Source organism: Anas platyrhynchos, chromosome 22 (genome assembly GCF_047663525.1).
Source record: "Anas platyrhynchos isolate ZD024472 breed Pekin duck chromosome 22, IASCAAS_PekinDuck_T2T, whole genome shotgun sequence".
In the NCBI taxonomy this organism is placed as follows: Eukaryota; Metazoa; Chordata; class Aves; order Anseriformes; family Anatidae; genus Anas; species Anas platyrhynchos.
In genome coordinates, this window is record NC_092608.1 from 11,054,527 (window position 1) to 11,072,874 (window position 18,348).

Genomic DNA, 18,348 nt, shown 5'->3' on the forward strand with positions numbered 1-18,348 from the left:
TGCAAAGCTACTTATAAACTTGACTGTACTGCTTGACTACTTGACTGTAACTCGTAAAGCTAGTAACAGGAAATAATTAATCTTGCCTGGGTTTTTAGCAATTCGTTATTTTCCCTCAGAGAGTTAAGCGATGACCTCAGTTCGTTATTTTCATCAGTCATTTTTCTCAAGGTTTCTCTCAGTTGGCTCATTTTTGTCTCATGCTGCTAGAGAAATATCAAATTTTAAAACGTGATTAACAAGAGTCTTTTTAGAAATAATTCCCAACTAAGTTCCATTTCAGTGTTAAAAAACAGGACAAACTTTCAAAGATCAAATTTGTAATTCTTCATGGTCCAATCTGCACATACCACCAGTAGTGAAGAAAGCAACATCCACACCACATATTAAGAAGAAATATAAAGAAAATGGGAGCCATGGTGTACAGCCTATGGATCTTTTTTTTTTTTTTTCCAGAAAATACCTAGATCTTCTCATTGATCCTCTTGTACATTCCTCAGTTAAGTCAGGTGTGGGAAAGAATTGTGAATGAAAACAAATGTCAAAGCTTTTGTTTACACTTAGCTCTTTTTTTTTTTAGCATCCATTTTAACCACAAATATGCCCAATTCTCCCTTTTTTGAATCTTTCAAATATTCTAACTATTCACTGCTGATAGTTAAGACGCTTTAGTTCACCTGTACTTAAACACCTGTCCTGCAATGTCCAGCAATGTATCCAATACGTGCTACATTTCATCGAATTGGAAAAAAATAATTGTGAAACTCAAGATAGTAATCTTTTAATATTTGTTGTTATTATTAGTCCACAATATAATTTAATACCAGTACATACCATTAAAATATAAGCAAAAACAGACAAAAGAAACTGCAACAAAGGAAAATTGAAGCGACAATTACTTGTAACAGTCAAAAACCTGCGTGCCTTGAAAAAGAAACCAAGGAATGTGTCTTTTTTCCCCTTCACTGGAAATTTGAAATATAATTAAATATTTTCCAGCAGATTCTGAAAAAAAAAAACAACACTGAGGCTTTGAAGCCGAGTATAAAACAAATGTTTTCAGAAAGTAACATTCCATTTCTCAGAAACCGTGAGAATCTTCTATGTGAAAATAGCTTTTTGTTCAGAAGTGTTGTCTTCTGCACTAGGAATTCAACCATCTACTACATTTTCTTAAGCCTCACTCTCAGACTGTTATCATGCTGCAAAAAGGACTTAAGCGGTAAATATAGAAATGATCTCATCAACAAAGAAAATGCTACAGATAGGCTCCAAACGGAGTGCTCAATTACTTCCATTGAAAAGGCCAAACCTTTAGAGTTAACCAAGCCTTGGAAAAGCTTGCCCAGCTTGGGATGGAACAGGAGCAAGGTGGCTTGAAATTGACCATAAACTTTCAAAACAGTCAGGGACAGCAGAATTATAAGTGAAAGGTTTTGAGAGGAAATAAAAAAGAATTAATATTCTCAATTTCTCCAAACCACATTACACAATGCTTTATAAGGCTTGCATATTTGGGGTTTTGACAATAATTTCACAGTTCTTCAGGGATTTGGCAATAATTTCACAGACCACAGGGCTGTTGTAGGTGGTGCCAGGATGTCTAAACCATCCAATTCCATTATCAAATCGGGTACCATCTGTATCATAATAAAGTGCATCACTTCATTCCTGCCAAATGTTTGTCTAGTCTGTTCCGAAGACCTGCAAATACTGGAAGCACCAGTCTTACTGACCTCTCTAACCCAGTGGTTAACTGCTTCATTTTAATCTAGTTTTCCCAAATTTCAACAGTAATCTGTACCTACACATCCCACAATTCATTGCACCATTCTGAACTGGAAACCACACCAAACTCACTAACAACAGTTTGGCACTTTTTATGCTAAATCTTTCATTTGGGGGTTTCAAACACTTTAAAGAAATAAGCATTATATCCAGCAAACATATGATGGCTTAAGAAAACTACAAGCAAGTTAAAATGTATGGGGAGCAATAAGAATCACTAAGTAAGTTATTGTACTTTTTTCATAGTTCCAAGTACTGCCTAAACGTCTTCATCAGCATCTTTTATTGCAGCGAAAGCTGCTTCACATCTGTGAAGCAATTCTTCTCGCTCAACTAGAGCACGTTCTCGTCTCTCAAGTTCCAGTGCATATTTCTCCTGTGCTGAACGCTCCCTCTATACCAAGGAAAAAAAATGTTGAAACGCCTTCGAAACACATGAAATTACCGATTTATAGTGAACTAGAATTCTTTCCTCTGCAGATATGCTTAGGTTTTGTTTTTAATTATAGTGTTACACAATAGCTGACTAATTAGAAGTATCCTAATGGCCATCTACATTCAATTGGATTTGCGGCAGGACTGCTTGGCCTTCCAAAATGCAGAATTCAACTCTGCATGGCTGTTCAAGTAACAGCATAGACAATTAAAAGTAGGATTTTGTTTCCAGAAGTTTTGGATAATGCTATTATCTGTAAGACAAAAGAGTCCAGTGCCCTAAACACTAGATTGCTGTATTGTTTCTTCAGTTAGTGGAAAGCACCTCTAGGAAAGTGGTGAGAAAAAAGATACGCACAATTCTTTTCATCTTGGATGGTGCAAAAGACAGTCCCAGCAGGAAATCTAGCAGAAGCACAGAAGCTGTTACAGAATAAAACCAATGCAGGTTTGGGAGCTCTTTAGTTAGTGGCCCAAGCCTGCTGGTGGATAAACTATTGGGAGTCACCAGCAGCAGAAAAGTAAAGGCAGAAGGGATGGTCTTCACAGAAGATCAAGTCAAGAGGGCAAGTGCTCTTGAATGCCCAGAGTGAAGAGCATAGTTTCAGGTGCTGTCAGGAAAAGCAGTGCTTGCAGGTGTTTCTCTCCATGCCAACACCGCATCACAAGACACAACTCTTGGAATAATAGCACTGTGTTCAAACTCCCTTCAGCAGAGCAAATATCTGATCTAACCACTACCCATGTCATTACCAAGTCAGTGAACTAATTTAGGGGAAGAGGTGGATGATGACAGTGATATAGTTAGTAATTTCTGAATTCTCTGTCAAAAGTGAGAATCTTTGTAACATTACTGATCATTACAAAATGTCTGAGGCCATTACAGTTCCTACCTGGAGATTCTGACGGGCGACTTGCAGTTCGCTATTACTCTGACTTTTACCTAAATGGGATGGTAAGGTGTTATCTGTGGAGAAAAAGAACACACTTTACATTAAAAATATAGTCTTAAATAAATAAAGACTGCTTATCCAAACCAGCGAAAGTGTATTTTAAGCGTTTACAGCGACCAGCATAAAGCAAGACATATTGAAATGAAAAAGTAATCTCCTAAAGAATTACGGAGAAATGCTCAAAGTTTTGTTCCATGACTTGTTTGAATCAATCTATGCACGGACTGAAACATGAGGTAGCCAAAGTTTCCTTTTTGTTATGGCTTCAGGAAAGTGATTAACTGCTGAATAGACCCGGACCTCTCCTATTTCCCGTTGAGTGAAACACTTCAGAACTGCAATTTAACAAATTGCTACTGAGTAAATTAAGAGGAATTTAGTTGTATACAATGAGAATTGATGTACAATAGTCACAGTTTCTCTGTTAAGAATTTAGTTTAGAATAAAGAGAAGCCAGTCCACCATTTAGGGAACCTGAGCACTTTCATTTCTGATAAAGGCTGCCTCACACTCGACTCTAAAAATACTAATAGATACGCCTCTTGCTCGAATATTTAGTCCTACCTAACCGACTACATTAGCAATGAGCATGAGCACCCATATAGCCCCAATGCAAATTCCTTTTTGTCATTCCTGGTCCTCCCTTGTTCTGTCTTGAAGACCCAAGTGTACATCTTTGGCACAAATGACGATAACACAAACATTACTGCCCATTGTTCCAAACCAGTATTAGTCCGACACTGCCATTATTACAGAGCTGAATTCATTCTTAGATGGTTAGAAACATATTCGGAGCCTGTATTCATAGGTCACATAGGAAGACAGACCTGCCTTCCCATTGACGCTTACCGATGTCCAAACACAAAGAGCTAAACAGGCAGCAGCAAATGAAAACGGATCAGAACAGACTAGAGAACACAGAAAGGATAGAAGTAGGGAAGTATGTGACAGATTCTTAAGAACCAAGCATAACAATACTGCTTCTCAGCAACATGTTACAGCATAAATTGGAACTCCTTACATATTCACTCCTCTTTTGGAGTGATTAGGGCCATACTAGCTGTTCAGTGTTGCTATCTGTCTTCTTACTGCAATACGAAGTATTTCTAGAAGAACCTCTGGTACAGACAGTCATGTTTATGCTGAGTTTCAGAGAGTAACGCCTCTTACCAACATCATATTTATGAAGTTCCGCTAGCGATGGTGCTTTACAATCCAGCAACTGCTCCTATTGAACATGAAGGCAACGCATTAATATTTCATCTTGCATGTGGGCCTTTTCAACAACTACATTAACAGACAACTCTTGCCTCCACCACACAAACTACATTACTTAAACTATTAAAGCTGAAAAGCTTCCAGTTATTACGAAGCTTAATGAAACACTCAAACATTTAAAATAGGGAAAAAAAATCAGAATTTGTCTCTTATGGATGGCATGTTCAGCTTGTGAAACCATTTGGTTCAAAGGCAGCATACCCTGCCACAGAATAGCCTGTCTAAAACAAACATCTTAAGACTAAGTGTCATTGCTGCTGTGTTACACAAAACTAATACCTGTGCAAAAGTCAGACTGTGCAACTGAAGGCTTTTACGCAGCAATCGAGAGTTAGAGCATTCCTTACTTTCTGCTCTATTTAATCCAAATTTAGAAAACAAACAAGCAGCATAGAGGGCAAGGAAGTCTGAGTTCTCAGGCCTGATACCTTCCTGCCAGTCACACAATAAATAGAGAACTGCCTACCTAGTCTTAACTTCTTGGATGTGACTACTAGCATGATTTTCCTGCATTTTTGAAGACTGTCAACCCTGAAACCTTGACAAGTGTACGAAAGCCTGCAGTTGCAGTTTTCTTGAAAGCTAGACCGAAGTGTCAAATGGCAGAGAAATTAACATTTCTTTAAATAGAAGAATAGGAAATCTAGAAAAATAGAATAAATTCTAGAAGAATTACATCTAAAGAATATTAATTCCATTAGATTTAATACTCAAGATTCTAAAATAATTTAGCCAGGAAGTTTTACAGAAGATGACACGGGAAAAGTGCTCCTCCAGTCAGACGCTAGAAGCTTCTGAACGTCACAGAACAGAGGTTGGAAATTGGCATTTACCTTCAACTTGTAAACAGCAGGGCTTCCAGGAAACAACTTAGCAGATTTTTCAACCCAGTATTTTGCTCTTTCATCAGTGACGGCATTATTGCACAGTAACTCCGCTATCTTCAGTACTAGATCTTTCTGCATTGGGTTCAACTCCACAGAACGCTAGTTTTCCCCATGCACGCACACCGGAAAAAAAGGCAGGAAAAAAAAGGTAACTTGATCTTGCAATCCACACAGAATGGGAAAGAAAATTATAACAGTAATTGAAAAGACACAGGTATTCAAATTAGACAGATCTATTAGTAAATACTTTTTGAATGAGTTAAGAAAGACCTCAGTTGCTAAATGCATCACTAGTCTACAGCACCCAGATACATCTGCTGCAACTCAAAAGAGCAAAAATTCAGAAAAGAAAGAATTTCCAAGGGAAAAAACGCAGAAGCCAGCTACTCTGCCCCCACCACCAGCTATACGCAGGCAGCTGGACTCTTACGTACCTTTAGTCTAACTCCATATAGACATTTTTGAAGAAATATATAATTAAGTCACACCCTACGACAAGCTGGGATGTATTGGCAGCAAAACTTTTGAGCACATCCTCTCCCTCCCCAAAACCTGAACAAAGGCATTCTGATGGTGAATTTTTCATTGGGCAATCATATAAATAAATGTCAATTATGTTCGCCCTGCCCCATCTCACACCCCCCCAAACAAAACCCCCCAAAAAAGCAATAAATACGAACAACTAGAAAACACCCTAGGTCTAGTCTTCCAGTAGCAACTAGATTACTGCTGTCACCTGAGCCCTTGCTAAGAATCTGTCACTGCTGTCAAATTCCCTAATCCAAAGGGCAATGTAAGATATGGAAAGAATTTAGTAGCAGCTAGCACAAAGACCCAGTCTAGGTCACAAAAGAATCATCTTAAAAAAAAATACTGATGAAGCAAAACACATCAAATGAAGAATCCCCTCTGCAGTACGTCATATACACCTTTGGCAACAGAAAGCATACATATTACACTTTTTCCACAAACATGTTTTCTTCTATGCATTTAAGAAAAGTCCAGAACAGAATGATTTTAAAAGTCCCTTTACAATGGATTAAAGCAGGACATCGGAGGTCGGTGGAGTACTTACCCTGTAACATCCAAAAGCTTCTTCTATGTTGTCCTCAGCTTCATAAATTTGTCCAAGAAATCTGTGTGCTCTCGCATCTCTCTTTTGCACACTGAGGTATGTAAATATATACCTATGGAGCAGGAAAAAAAGGATCAATATTCCTCAATAATACGAGTCCCTCTGTCCTCCCCCGCCCCCCCCCAGTGTCCACGGAAGCGGGGCAGGAATTTAACATGTGATACAGGAAATGCAGTCATGGTTGGTTCCAGATACCTGGTCTGGACCTTAAAGTACAGAACATTATTTTTACATGTACAGACGCTACTTATTTGCCACCAAGTATTGGTATTTATTAAAAAAAAAAAAAAAAAAAAAAGAGAAAGAAACTGTAACTGTAATTGCTTCATAATACAATGGAATAAAAGCCATTTCAAACAGCAAGTTTTTCAATATCACGTAACTAATTATCTAAGTTGCTGTTTTATAAAGATTTAAACAGCACTTGATACCCACATCTACTGCTACTGTAAAGCAGCATGATAGTGATCTTGATTTCTCCAGTCTACTTCATATTCACTTAGCTTTTCTAAAGTACTTTAGAGAACAGAATAGCAGAATACAGCAACGCGTATTACCTTTTAGCAAGTTCATATTCCTTTATTTCAAAATACAGCTTAGCGAACTGGAATCCTTTCAACGATTTCTGAACGGAAAACACACAACAAGCACATTTTAGATGTACAACACTTTCAAAGTAATTGCATAGGAAGACCCTTCTGATACTTTTTGAGAGACTGAATTTGATAACTAGTTATCAGCTCCAGTCCGCTCCTCATAACCAAAGTTTTGTTTTTGAAAGATGTGGGATTTGGAAAACAATGTTTTTCCTGTAACTGGCCAAGGCTACAAACGTGAAATTGAGGTTACTGGTGAAGCAAGCAACAAGCCTTAATACTTGTGACATTTCACAACCACTTCTTACTGAAGAGTGTAGAAGAAGTAGAAGAGAGTCTGCTACATTTAAAGTACAGCCTGTTTTTTTCCCCCAATGTAACAATGTTGCAAAAAGAACCCCTAAAATCTGACAGAGTAAACAAAAAAGATGGTACTTAGTCCTGGTCTAGTACATATCACTCACAACTGTTTCAATATAGGTAAAATGTTTTCTTCCCACCTAAGAAATCCCACCTACTCTCAGTTTATATACAAAATGCATCAATACAGTAATTTATTTCTGATGTCATCAGTCTGAGATAGCTTGAACACACTTGTTCTGGGGATGAAAGACGAAAGGTATTTAAGGAGGAATAAAACAAGGAAACGAAAGCGAGAAAAAGCAAAACAGAAAACTGAGCAAGCAAGAGGGCAAGATGGGAGAAGCACGGGCAGGAGGAAATGAGTCAAAGGAAAGAGCTAGAGAACTACAAAGTCACAAGCAAAAACTTCAAGGTAGAAGCTATTTTTAAATATGTATTTAAAATCCGAGCTCCCAACATCGGATCAAAAAGCAGGTTTTGTCTGTGAACTCCAAACTACTGGAGGTAGTTAGGCCCAACGACGCAAAACATGAATCAACGGTCTGCATTCGAAATACACTCAAATTGCTACTCCCCACCCCTCCCCCACCCCCAAGTGATCTATGTAAAACTTTAAGCGAATTTCAATGAAAACAGGCCTCCGCGTTTTCGGTCCATCTTTTCAGGTATCACTGACACGCCAGAGCGGACTCACGCTTGACACCTTGCGGACAGGGATGAAAAGCAACCTCAAAAGAAACGCTTGCAGCCTTGGCAGACCCTTCCCTCCGAAATCAACACAACAAGGAAACCAGTAACTATTCCCTCGGTGGACTGTGCTACACAGTCAGCTGTAAGCATCGCTCGAAAGTCAAAACTAAACGCGTCCGGTGGCCTTGAGCACAAGAAGAGGAGAGGAAATATTTTGTGTCGAGGCCACCGGGGAGTATCAACACTGTGGGAACGTATCTGTGCACCTGGCGGCGATGCACTTGACGCTGTCTAGCCCAAACAGTGCCCAAGTCGAACCCACAAAGTCACAGGACAGCTTTGCTGCTGCTGCTGCTGCTGGGAAAGGCACCAACCAAAGGCACAGCCCCTGCACGCAGTCCCTACCGGATCACGCTTAGCTCGGGCACATTCACGCCGCTTCAAAGCAACTCCGAGCGGCAGGCCGGGATCTTTCAGGATTAGGGCCCGCTGAATCGCATCAGGCGGCTGAGCGTTTCCCAGCTAAAATGGGCACGGGTGGCGTTTGTCACCCCCGGGCCCGCTGGCTGACAGGGAGCGGAGCTGTGCGCCCCCAGCCCCCCTCGCTCGGCGCTGTCGCTTCAGCGAGCGGCCGGCCAGAAACCTCCACGGCGCCGCACGGAAAGGACACTGAAACTTGAAGGCGGCGCGGTGCTTCGTTTGTGAAGGAAAGTACCTCTCCCTCGCTCCGGCCCCGAGGAAAGCCCTGCTATAAAACCCCTCCTGTCCGTGAGGCGCCGCGGGGCAGGGGCAGGGGCAGGGGCAGGGGCAGGGGCAGCCCCAACCCTCCCCTCACGACGCCGGCCACCCCCCTAGCCCCCCACCCCACCCGGGACCCCACCGGGACCCCACCGGGACCCCCTCCGCCTCCCCCCCCGCCGGCCAAGGGAAGCGGCGAGGCCTCGCTCACCTCTCTCCGAGAAGCCGCAGAGGCCTGCACGGAGGCGACACAGCGCTCCACCTCGGCCTTGCTGCGCCTCAACATGGCGACCGCAGCAGCGCCGAGCCCGGCCGGGCTCCGCTCCGCTCCCGTGCCGCGCCGCGCCGCCGCAGCGGCACAAACAAACAGCTCCAGGCGGGGCACCGGCCGCGCCCTAGGAACGCCGCGCACGCAGCGCGCTACGCACACTGCGCACACTGCGCACACTGCGCACGCCCCCGCTGAATGCGCAGGAGCCGTTGCCACAGTGCGGGGAGGGGAGGGGCGAGGCTGTGACGCATGCGCGGGGCGGCCGCTGGGGCTCCCTGACAGGGCTTTAGGAACTGAGGTTGCAAAGGGTCCCTCAGAAAGTAGCTGGGAGCAGCCCTGAAGACGCGCAGGCTGCAGAGTTTGAGACACGAGCTGTAACTTATTCTTTTGGATTGATTGATTTAATTTTGTAAGCCGTAAGGCGGTTGCCCCGCGGCTTGCTGGAGGTGTGCCCCTCTCGCTTTTCTGCAAGTTCCAGGCACTTTGCTCAAATGGAGGCCACTGGGCTGTCCCCAAATGGTGTGATATCTCTGTGGACAGGCTGCGTTAAAAATTCATCCCCTCCTCAGTCTCTAGCGTCCCACTGACATGCACAAGTTTCCTGCTGGACCTAAGCACTACCCACATCTCCACAACTCCTCCCGCCTTTATAAAAAAAAAAAATAATAATAAAGTATCCACCTTATTTCTGTAAGCAGCAGCCACCTGACACCCTGCCGGAGTTAACCCTCTGTTTTATTATTTGCCCTATTAATGGGGATTTCTTTACACATTGGCTTTAATTCCATAAGAAGAAACAGCATTTTTTTCCCCTCTTCTTTTTAAATGACGAGGATTACAAAGTTTGTCAACACCTGCCAGGCTGAGGATTAAAAGTCTTAGCGCTGGTGCAGAGGAGAACCTGAGAGCTGGCTCGGGAGTCACTGGAGGAAATCTTTGCTTTTCGTGATGTGAAATTGCCTTCATGCAGACCAGGTCAAGCGCCTTGACGCTGGTCAGCATCTCTGTGGAATTGGCACCGTGTTGTCCCCAGTGGTTGCAGCACCAGGAGGGTAGCCCGCCCGGCAGGACAGCAGTTGACCATATTCATTGCTAACCTTCCAACCAGACCACACTCAGCTTGGCTCACTACATGTTTTGATACCTTGGTGGGAACTGAGCTCAGGATTTGCCGCTGCTGGAGGCAGGAAGGCTTTAGGCTCAGCTCCTTCCCCCTACAGCTACATCCATTGGGCTTTCTGAAGCGCTCCCTACTGTTATTCTAAGCAGGAGCTTCAAAAGGAATCTCTCTTCCTCGTGCATGATTGATCCCATGCAGTAAGAAGGGGGCAAAGCTGAGGCATCCATTCCGAAATCCCAGGCCCACAGCCTTCTTTGAGAGACCTAGTAGGGGTCACGGTTCAAACAACAATAATAAACTCAGCCTCTTTAAAGAAAGCATGTCCAGCTAGGTGAAATATTTATAATGCTGACAGGCCAGGAAGTCAGCTTCAACACTAGACCGGCAATTGTCCAGGTTAATTGTCTAATTGCTAGCTCCCTCCCTGTTTTGCGCTGCTTTTCATAATGCCCTTGATGACAAACTCCATGGGTATTATTTCAATGATAGTCCACTCTGAAGACAACTCCCGAGGGAGCAGTGTGAATTTGGGCAACCCACCACTGGAGACAGGACTGCAATAATAAGAATACAGAAAAAAAAAACAAACCACCAACACCTGGAGGGTGATTGAACACTGTGACATATTGCCTACAGAGGCTTGTGAGATCTCCCTTGGAGATACTCAAAACTTGGCTGGGTATGACTTTTGCTGTTGGGGCAGCTTTGAAGGTAGACCTGCCTTGAGCAAATGTTTGGACTACCTGGCCTGTAGCAGCCCCATCCTTCTGAAATATTTCTGTGACGGAGCAGGCTTTGAACCCCGGAACCCTTGGATGCTCTTAGTGCTACGTAGTGGGGTCTGAAACACTTACACTCCTGTTAATGACACAGAGACCACCACCTTGGTGCTACTGCACGATAGCGCAGTCTTCATGATCAAGAACGTGGAAACACAGCAAAAACCATGGAGTTCGGGCCACAGGGTTACTGCGGAGCCTGGAGGAGGTGCAAACGAGGCTGCCACGTTCTGGGATATAACCACACAAGGCAGGCCATACCCCTTGGGGTCAGGGGCTGTTTCCACCCACAGTAGGGCTGCGCATACGGTCAGCGGAGCATGAAAAAACTAGAAGAACTGAATTACAATTTAAAGGAAGTATTGCTGAGAGTGGTCTCCCGAACCCATGGCACAGTCCGAAATCCCAACGGTGTTATCAGGCTAGTTATATAAACTTTTTTTTGGGGGGGAAGAGGGCTTCTCGTCATGAACACAGTAAGGACTGCATTCAGCTACTGAACTGTTACTGCACTGAATAACTACATACAATAATAACAAATAATAACAATCAAAAAGACCTTACCTAGCACTAAACTATAGGCTTGAGGTGAAAGCCGCATTACATTGAAAACAAGAGAGAAAGATGTGGTAGGAAGGTACGCATTTTAAACTCAGACAAGGTATTTTCTTTAGGAAAACCTCCTGACTGTGCCGATTCAGAAAACAGCCAGAAGAACCAAGTTGTTCATTACGAAGCAAACTGCAGTTTCTGTCTTAAACCTAATAACTAAAGTGCATACATAGGTTAGGTGTGTGTCTCCTTTAAATCAGGATAAGGAAGTATTTACATAGGCACAGGTAGAAGCATAGGGAAGAAAGGCTGCCTTGCTGCTTTTCCATCCATCTCAAACACTCATTGAAGAGAGCTGATACAAGTCTTAATAACATAGCCTTTATTGATGACACTGGAAAGATGTTTTGAAGCAACCAGTTTTCCATAAACAGGAAAGGAAATTTTGCTTGCTATGATGTAATTACATAAAATCTGTGTAAGTCACTAGTATAAAAAGGAAAAAACAAACACGTGTAGTTGGTAACACAGTACCATCAGGAATTCCTGAGCAACTGCATTTTCAATAGAAAAGGGAAAAATAAAACAGGTGTGCATGAACAGAACTCAACGGTATAAAACAATCAGGTGTATGTTATAAGGAATTCTGATGACTTGTGAACTCAGTTCTTGAGGATGACTAAAGAAATAGATCCTAGCAGGATCAAACCACATATATTTACACTCACAGTGTAAAAGTAATGTCGTGGTTTAACCCGGCCGGCAGTTAAACACCACGCAGCCGTTCGCTCACCCTCCCCCCTCCCTCTCTGGGACGGGGGAGAGAAATGGAAAGTGAAGCCCGTGAGTTGAGATAAAGACAGTTTAATAAGACAGGAAAATAATAATAACAAAATAATAATAACAATAATAATACAATGGTGATAATAGGGAAATAATAATAATATGTACAAACAAGTGATGCACAATGCAATTGCTCACCACTCGCTGACCAATGCCCAGCCTCACCCCGAGCAGTCCGGCCCCCTCCCCCCGGCTAGCCACCCCTATATATTGTTTAGCATGACGTCAGATGGTATGGAATACCCCTTTGGCTAGTTTGGGTCACCTGTCCTGGGTCTGTCCCCTCCCAGCTCTTACTGCACCCCCAGCCTGCCCGTTGGCAGGACAGAGCAAAAGGCTGAGATGTCCTTGGCTTAGTATAAGCACTGCTCTGCAACAATTAAAGCATCGGGGTGTTATCAGCACTCTTCTCATCCTAAGCCAAAACACAGCATTCCACCAGCTACTAGGAAGAAAATTAATTCTGTGCTAACTGAAACCAGGACATCTATCCACCCCTTATTCCATACCATTTATGTCATGCTCAGGTTACACTCTTTTCCATACATTCTAATTAGTCACCTATAGTAATCATGGTAGTGATAACATACAGTATAATATACTAATTAACATGGTACAATTCAGTTCATGGGCTATTCTCACCCAGTATTATATCTCCTTGAGGTACACACCGGACCTCTCCGTTCTTTTGCATCACCCACCAAGTGTATCCCGGTCCCTGAGCGAAAACAATTCCACGAATAGGTTTGCCTTTTCCTGAGGCAGGAGTAGCCCAGACTGTTTTACCCAGCATATTTTTTACATGCACTACAGGAACTTTATCCCCATCTACAGTACGTAACAGGTTTGATTGGGCAGGTCCAGCTCGGTTGGTAGATCCCCTAGTATTGACTAACCAGGTGGCCTTTGCCAAATGCGTATCCCAGTTTTTGAACGTCCCAGCGCCCATTGCTTTCAAGGTAGTCTTTAACAGGCCATTGTATCGTTCAACTTTCCCGGAGGCTGGTGCATGATAGGGGATGTGATACACCCATTCAATACCATGTTCTTTGGCCCAAGTGTCTATAAGGTTGTTTCGGAAGTGAGTCCCATTGTCTGACTCTATTCTTTCTGGGGTGCCATGTCGCCATAGGACTTGCTTTTCAAGGCCCAGGATGGTGTTCCGGGTGGTGGCATGAGGCACAGGATATGTTTCCAGCCATCCGGTGGTTGCTTCCACCATTGTTAAGTACGTGGTGCTTGCCATTGCGAGTTTGAGGGAGTGTGATGTAATCAATCTGCCAGGCCTCTCCATATTTATATTTCAGCCACCGTCCTCCATACCAAAGAGGCTTTGACCGTTTGGCTTGCTTGACTGCAGCACATGTTTCACAGTCATGAATAACCTGTGCTATAGCGTCCATGGTCAGGTCCACCCCTTGATCACGAGCCCATCTGTATGTTGCATCTCTACCTTGATGGCCTGAGGTGTCATGGGCCCATCGGGCTATAAATAACTCACCTTTATGCTGCCAATCCAGGTCCACCTGAGCTACTTCAATCTTAGCAGCCTGATCCACCTGCTGGTTGTTTTGATGTTCTTCAGTAGCCCGATTCTTGGGCACATGAGCATCTACGTGGCGTACTTTCACAGCCAGGTTCTCTACCCGAGCAGCAATATCTTGCCACAATGCAGCAGCCCAGATGGGTTTGCCCCTACGCTGCCAGTTGTTTTGCTTCCATTGCTGTAACCATCCCCACAGGGCATTTGCTACCATCCATGAATCAGTGTAGAGATAGAGAACTGGCCATTTTTCTCGTTCAGCAATGTCTAAAGCCAGCTGAATGGCTTTCACTTCTGCAAACTGACTCGATTCACCTTCTCCCTCAGCAGCTTCTGCAACTCGTCGCGTAGGACTCCATACAGCAGCCTTCCATCTCCGATGCTTCCCCACAATACGACAGGACCCATCAGTGAACAGGGCATATTTCTTTTCATTCTCTGGTAACTGGTTGTACAGCGGGGCTTCTTCAGCACGACCCACCTCCTCCTCTGATGATATCCCAAAGTATTTGCCTTCTGGCCAGTCCATGATCACTTCCAATATTCCTGGGCGACTGGGGTTTCCTATTCGAGCCCGCTGAGTAATCAGTGCAACCCACTTGCTCCATGTAGCATCAGTTGCATGATGCGTAGAGGGGACCCTTCCCTTGAACATCCAGCCTAGTACCGGCAATCGGGGTGCTAGGAGGAGCTGCGCTTCAGTACCGACCACCTCCGAAGCAGATCGAACTCCTTCATATGCTGCCAATATCTCCTTTTCAGTTGGAGTATAGCGGGCCTCAGATCCTCTGTATCCCCGACTCCAAAACCCCAGAGGCCGACCTCGAGTTTCCCCAGGTTCTTTCTGCCAGAGGCTCCAGGTGGGGCCATTCTCCCCAGCTGCAGTGTAGAGCACATTCTTTACATCTGGTCCTGTTCGAACTGGCCCAAGGGCTACTGCATGGACTATTTCCTGCTTGATTTGTTCAAAGGCTTGTCGTTGTTCAGGGCCCCATTCAAACTCATTCTTCTTACGGGTTACTTGGTAGAGCGGGTTTACAATCAGACTGTAATTTGGGATGTGCATTCTCCAAAACCCCACAACACCTAGAAAAGTCTGTGTTTCTTTTTTGTTAGTTGGTGGAGACATAGCTGTTATTTTGTTGATCACATCCATTGGGATTTGACGACGTCCATCTTGCCGTTTTATTCCTAAAAACTGGATCTCTCGTGCAGGCCCCTTGACCTTGCTCTGTTTAATGGCAAAACCAGCTTTCAGGAGAATTTGGATTATTTTCTTCCCTTTCTCGAAAACTTCTTCTGCTGTGTCACCCCACACAATAATGTCATCGATGTACTGCAGGTGTTCAGGAGCTTCCCCCTGCTCTAGCGCAGACTGGATCAGCCCATGGCAAATGATAGGGCTGTGTTTCCACCCCTGGGGCAGCCGATTCCAAGTATATTGGACTCCCCTCCAAGTGAAGGCAAATTGTGGCCTGCACTCTGCTGCTAGAGGGATGGAGAAAAATGCATTAGCGATATCAATTGTGGCGTACCACTTGGCTGCCTTCGACTCAAGTTCGTACTGAAGTTCCAGCATGTCCGGCACTGCAGCACTCAGTGGTGGCGTCACTTCGTTCAGGCCACGATAGTCCACTGTTAGTCTCCACTCGCCATTAGACTTTCGCACTGGCCATATGGGACTATTGAAAGGTGAATGGGTCTTGCTGATCACTCCTTGGCTCTCCAATTGACGAATTAGCTTATGGATGGGAATCAGGGAGTCTCGGTTAGTGTGATATTGCCGCCGGTGCACAGTTGTGGTAGCGATTGGCATTTGCTGTTCTTCGACCCTCAGCAACCCCACAACAGAAGGGTCCTCTGAGAGACCAGGCAAGGTAGATAATTGTTTAATGCCCTCTGTCTCTAAGGCAGCTATACCAAAAGCCCACCGGAACCCTTTTGGGTCCTTGCAATATCCTCTTCTAAGATAGTCTATGCCAAGGATACATGGAGCCTCCGGGCCAGTCACAATGCGGTGCTTTTCCCACTCATTCCCAGTCAGACTTACTTCAGCCTCCAATACAGTCAATTGCTGAGATCCCCCTGTCACTCCACAAATATAGATGGGCTCTGGTCCTTTATAGCTCGATGGCATTATAGTACATTGTGCACCGGTGTCTACTAAAGCCTTATACTTCTGTGCGTGTGACGTGCCAGGCCATCGAATCCACACAGTCCAATAAACTCGATTGTCCCTTTCCTCCCCCTGGCTGGAGGCAGGGCCCCCCTAATCCTGGTCAGAATCTTCTTCGTTTCTGTGTTTGAAGGACTGTCTGCTGGAAGTTGGAGCAGCAAACTTTTCAGAGAATCCCTTTTTCCTGATTGTTTTCTTTTGCAACTCACGTACCCGTGCCTCTAGGGTCGCGGTAGAATTTCCATCCCATTTTCTCATGTCCTCTCCATGGTCTCGTAAGTAAAACCACAGGGTGGCACGGGGTGAGTACCCACCATATTGTCTTCCTTGTGTAGATGAACGCCTACCCCTGATAGCTGAGACACTGCTCTGTACAGGTACAGAGGAGAATAATCTCTCTTCAAGTTGGTGAAACTTTTCAGAAAGTGTTTTCTCCCAGGTGTTCTCTTTCGGTCGTTGGACACTGGTTGGTTCAGGTGGGGAGGAAGATAGATTCTCTTCAAGTTGGTGAACCTTTTCAGAAAGTTTCTCCACAGCTGAGACGCAGGCCTGTAAGGAAGAGGAGAGACTTTCTTCGTACTGCCGGAGTTGTTTAGCCACTTCATCCACTGTGGGTTCCTCATCCTCTTTCCAGGCCATTATTGCCAATGAGCTGGCATATGATGATGGTGCACTCCGTACAAACTTCCGCCACATGGGTCGTGTACACTTGACTTCATCTGGGTCTTTGGATGTTTGTCTGAGGTCTGGATCCTCATAAATCACTTCCCGTACGGCTAATTCCCTCAGGTACTGGATTCCCTTCTCCATAGTGGTCCACTTGCCTGGTAGACATAAAAGTTCTTCCTTGAAGGGATACCTTTCCCTCACAGCTGAGAGGAGACGCCTCCAGAGGCTGGTGGATTGTGCTCCATCTGCAATTGCTTTGTCAATGCCGGCGTCTCGAGCAAGGGATCCCAGCCGCTTGGCTTCCCTGCCGTCTAATTCCACACAATTGGCTCCAGAGTCCCAGCACCGGAGCAGCCAGGTGACAAGCTGCTCACCTATACAGCGACCAAAATCTTTTCGCACATCTCGTAGCTCGCGCTCGTTTAGGCTTCGGGTAGTTACTGTTGATTTTTCGACATCCTCATCTTCCTCCTCCTGAATCCTTGATGGCCCAGCATCGTCGTCATCCTCGTCATCTCTATACCTAGTTTTGGCAGAAGCCTCACCTGGATTGGCAGAAGACTCTCTGCGTTCTAAACGACCTGACTCTCTATACCATTTTTTCACCTTCTCTACAGGGGCAGCTTGCACTGCTACTGCTCGTTTCTCTGACACAGCCACAGGAGCTGGAGCGGCTGCAGGAGCTGGAGCTGGAGCGGCTGCAGGAACTGGGACTGGAGTAGCAGCCGGAGCTGGAACTGGAGCGGGTGCAGGAGCTGGAGCCGGAGCGGGTGCAGGAGCTGGGACTGGAGCAGTTGCAGGAACTGGGACTGGAGCAGCTGCAGAGTCCACCGTAGGGGTCACAGTGGCCGTTGGATCTGTCACAGGGCTTGGAGTGGCCGCAGGGTCTGTCACTAAGTTGATAGCAGTATCAATGGCAGCTCGATAGGCATGAGCCAGGCCCCAGCACGTTACAATGATTTGTGTTACTTTGGAACTGCCAGAATCATGACACCTTTTTTTCAAGCATTCTGCCAGTTTTTGAGGATTTTGCCATTGTTCAGGGGTGAATTTCCAACACACTGGGGGTGCCAACTGCTCTAGATGCCTGCCCATATCCACCCATACTCCCTGCCACCCACAACTATACTGCCTCCGGGCAGATCTCCGGATGAGCTTCCTAAGTAATTGTTTAACTTTAAGCAGAACCTGAAGTGCATTCAGGAGGCAGAACAACAAGACTATGGTGGTCTGAGTATCCCAAGAATATTCAATATCTTGGAGAGCTATTGTGACAAGCTCAGGGGATAAGAGGGTGGTGAAGGAGGAAGGCAAAGTGATCCAGGAGGATACAGGGGTGGTGAAGGAGAAAGGGAGAGTAAGCAAGTAAGGAAAAATATCCTCCCCTTTCCCCTCCACAGATTGACTCCCTAATGGAAAAAAACAATAGGAATAATTGCTAATAGTTTCCAAGATACAGTTTCCAAAGTACAGAGTCGACGATGTTACTGAATACAAATAACAAGTTAGAGTCATGACCACATATTTCATCG

At 44.8% G+C, this 18,348-nt stretch overlaps 1 protein-coding gene across 2 annotated transcripts; it reads right to left on the bottom strand.

Moving 5' to 3' along the window:
• Positions 1-1,044: 1,044 nt before the first annotated feature.
• Positions 1,045-9,394, bottom strand: LOC139999266 (RANBP2-like and GRIP domain-containing protein 8). 2 transcript variants are annotated; one of them, XM_072026760.1, is made up of 6 exons: positions 9,075-9,394; positions 7,034-7,101; positions 6,417-6,528; positions 5,288-5,440; positions 4,347-4,404; positions 1,045-3,190 (listed from the first exon to the last, which is right to left on the bottom strand). In XM_072026760.1, exons 1-6 carry the CDS (start codon positions 9,147-9,149, stop codon positions 3,084-3,086), a joined length of 573 nt encoding a protein of 190 aa, XP_071882861.1. In that variant the 5' UTR covers positions 9,150-9,394; the 3' UTR covers positions 1,045-3,083. The 2 variants fall into 2 exon arrangements, with proteins under 2 accessions (XP_071882861.1, XP_071882860.1); XM_072026759.1 differs by having other exon boundaries at positions 3,141-4,404.
• Positions 9,395-18,348: the final 8,954 nt, after the last annotated feature.

Excerpts from the sequence above, each read along its gene's own strand:
- LOC139999266 (XM_072026759.1), bottom strand. The coding sequence starts at position 9,149 with ATGTTGAGGCGCAGCAAGGCCGAGGTGGAGCGCTGTGTCGCCTCCGTG. Across the intron at positions 7,102-9,074 it reads CTGCGGCTTCTCGGAGAGAG|AAATCGTTGAAAGGATTCCA; the intron begins GTGAGCGAGGCC and ends TTTTCCGTTCAG. Across the intron at positions 6,529-7,033 it reads GAATATGAACTTGCTAAAAG|GTATATATTTACATACCTCA; the intron begins GTAATACGCGTT and ends CCTGCTCCATAG.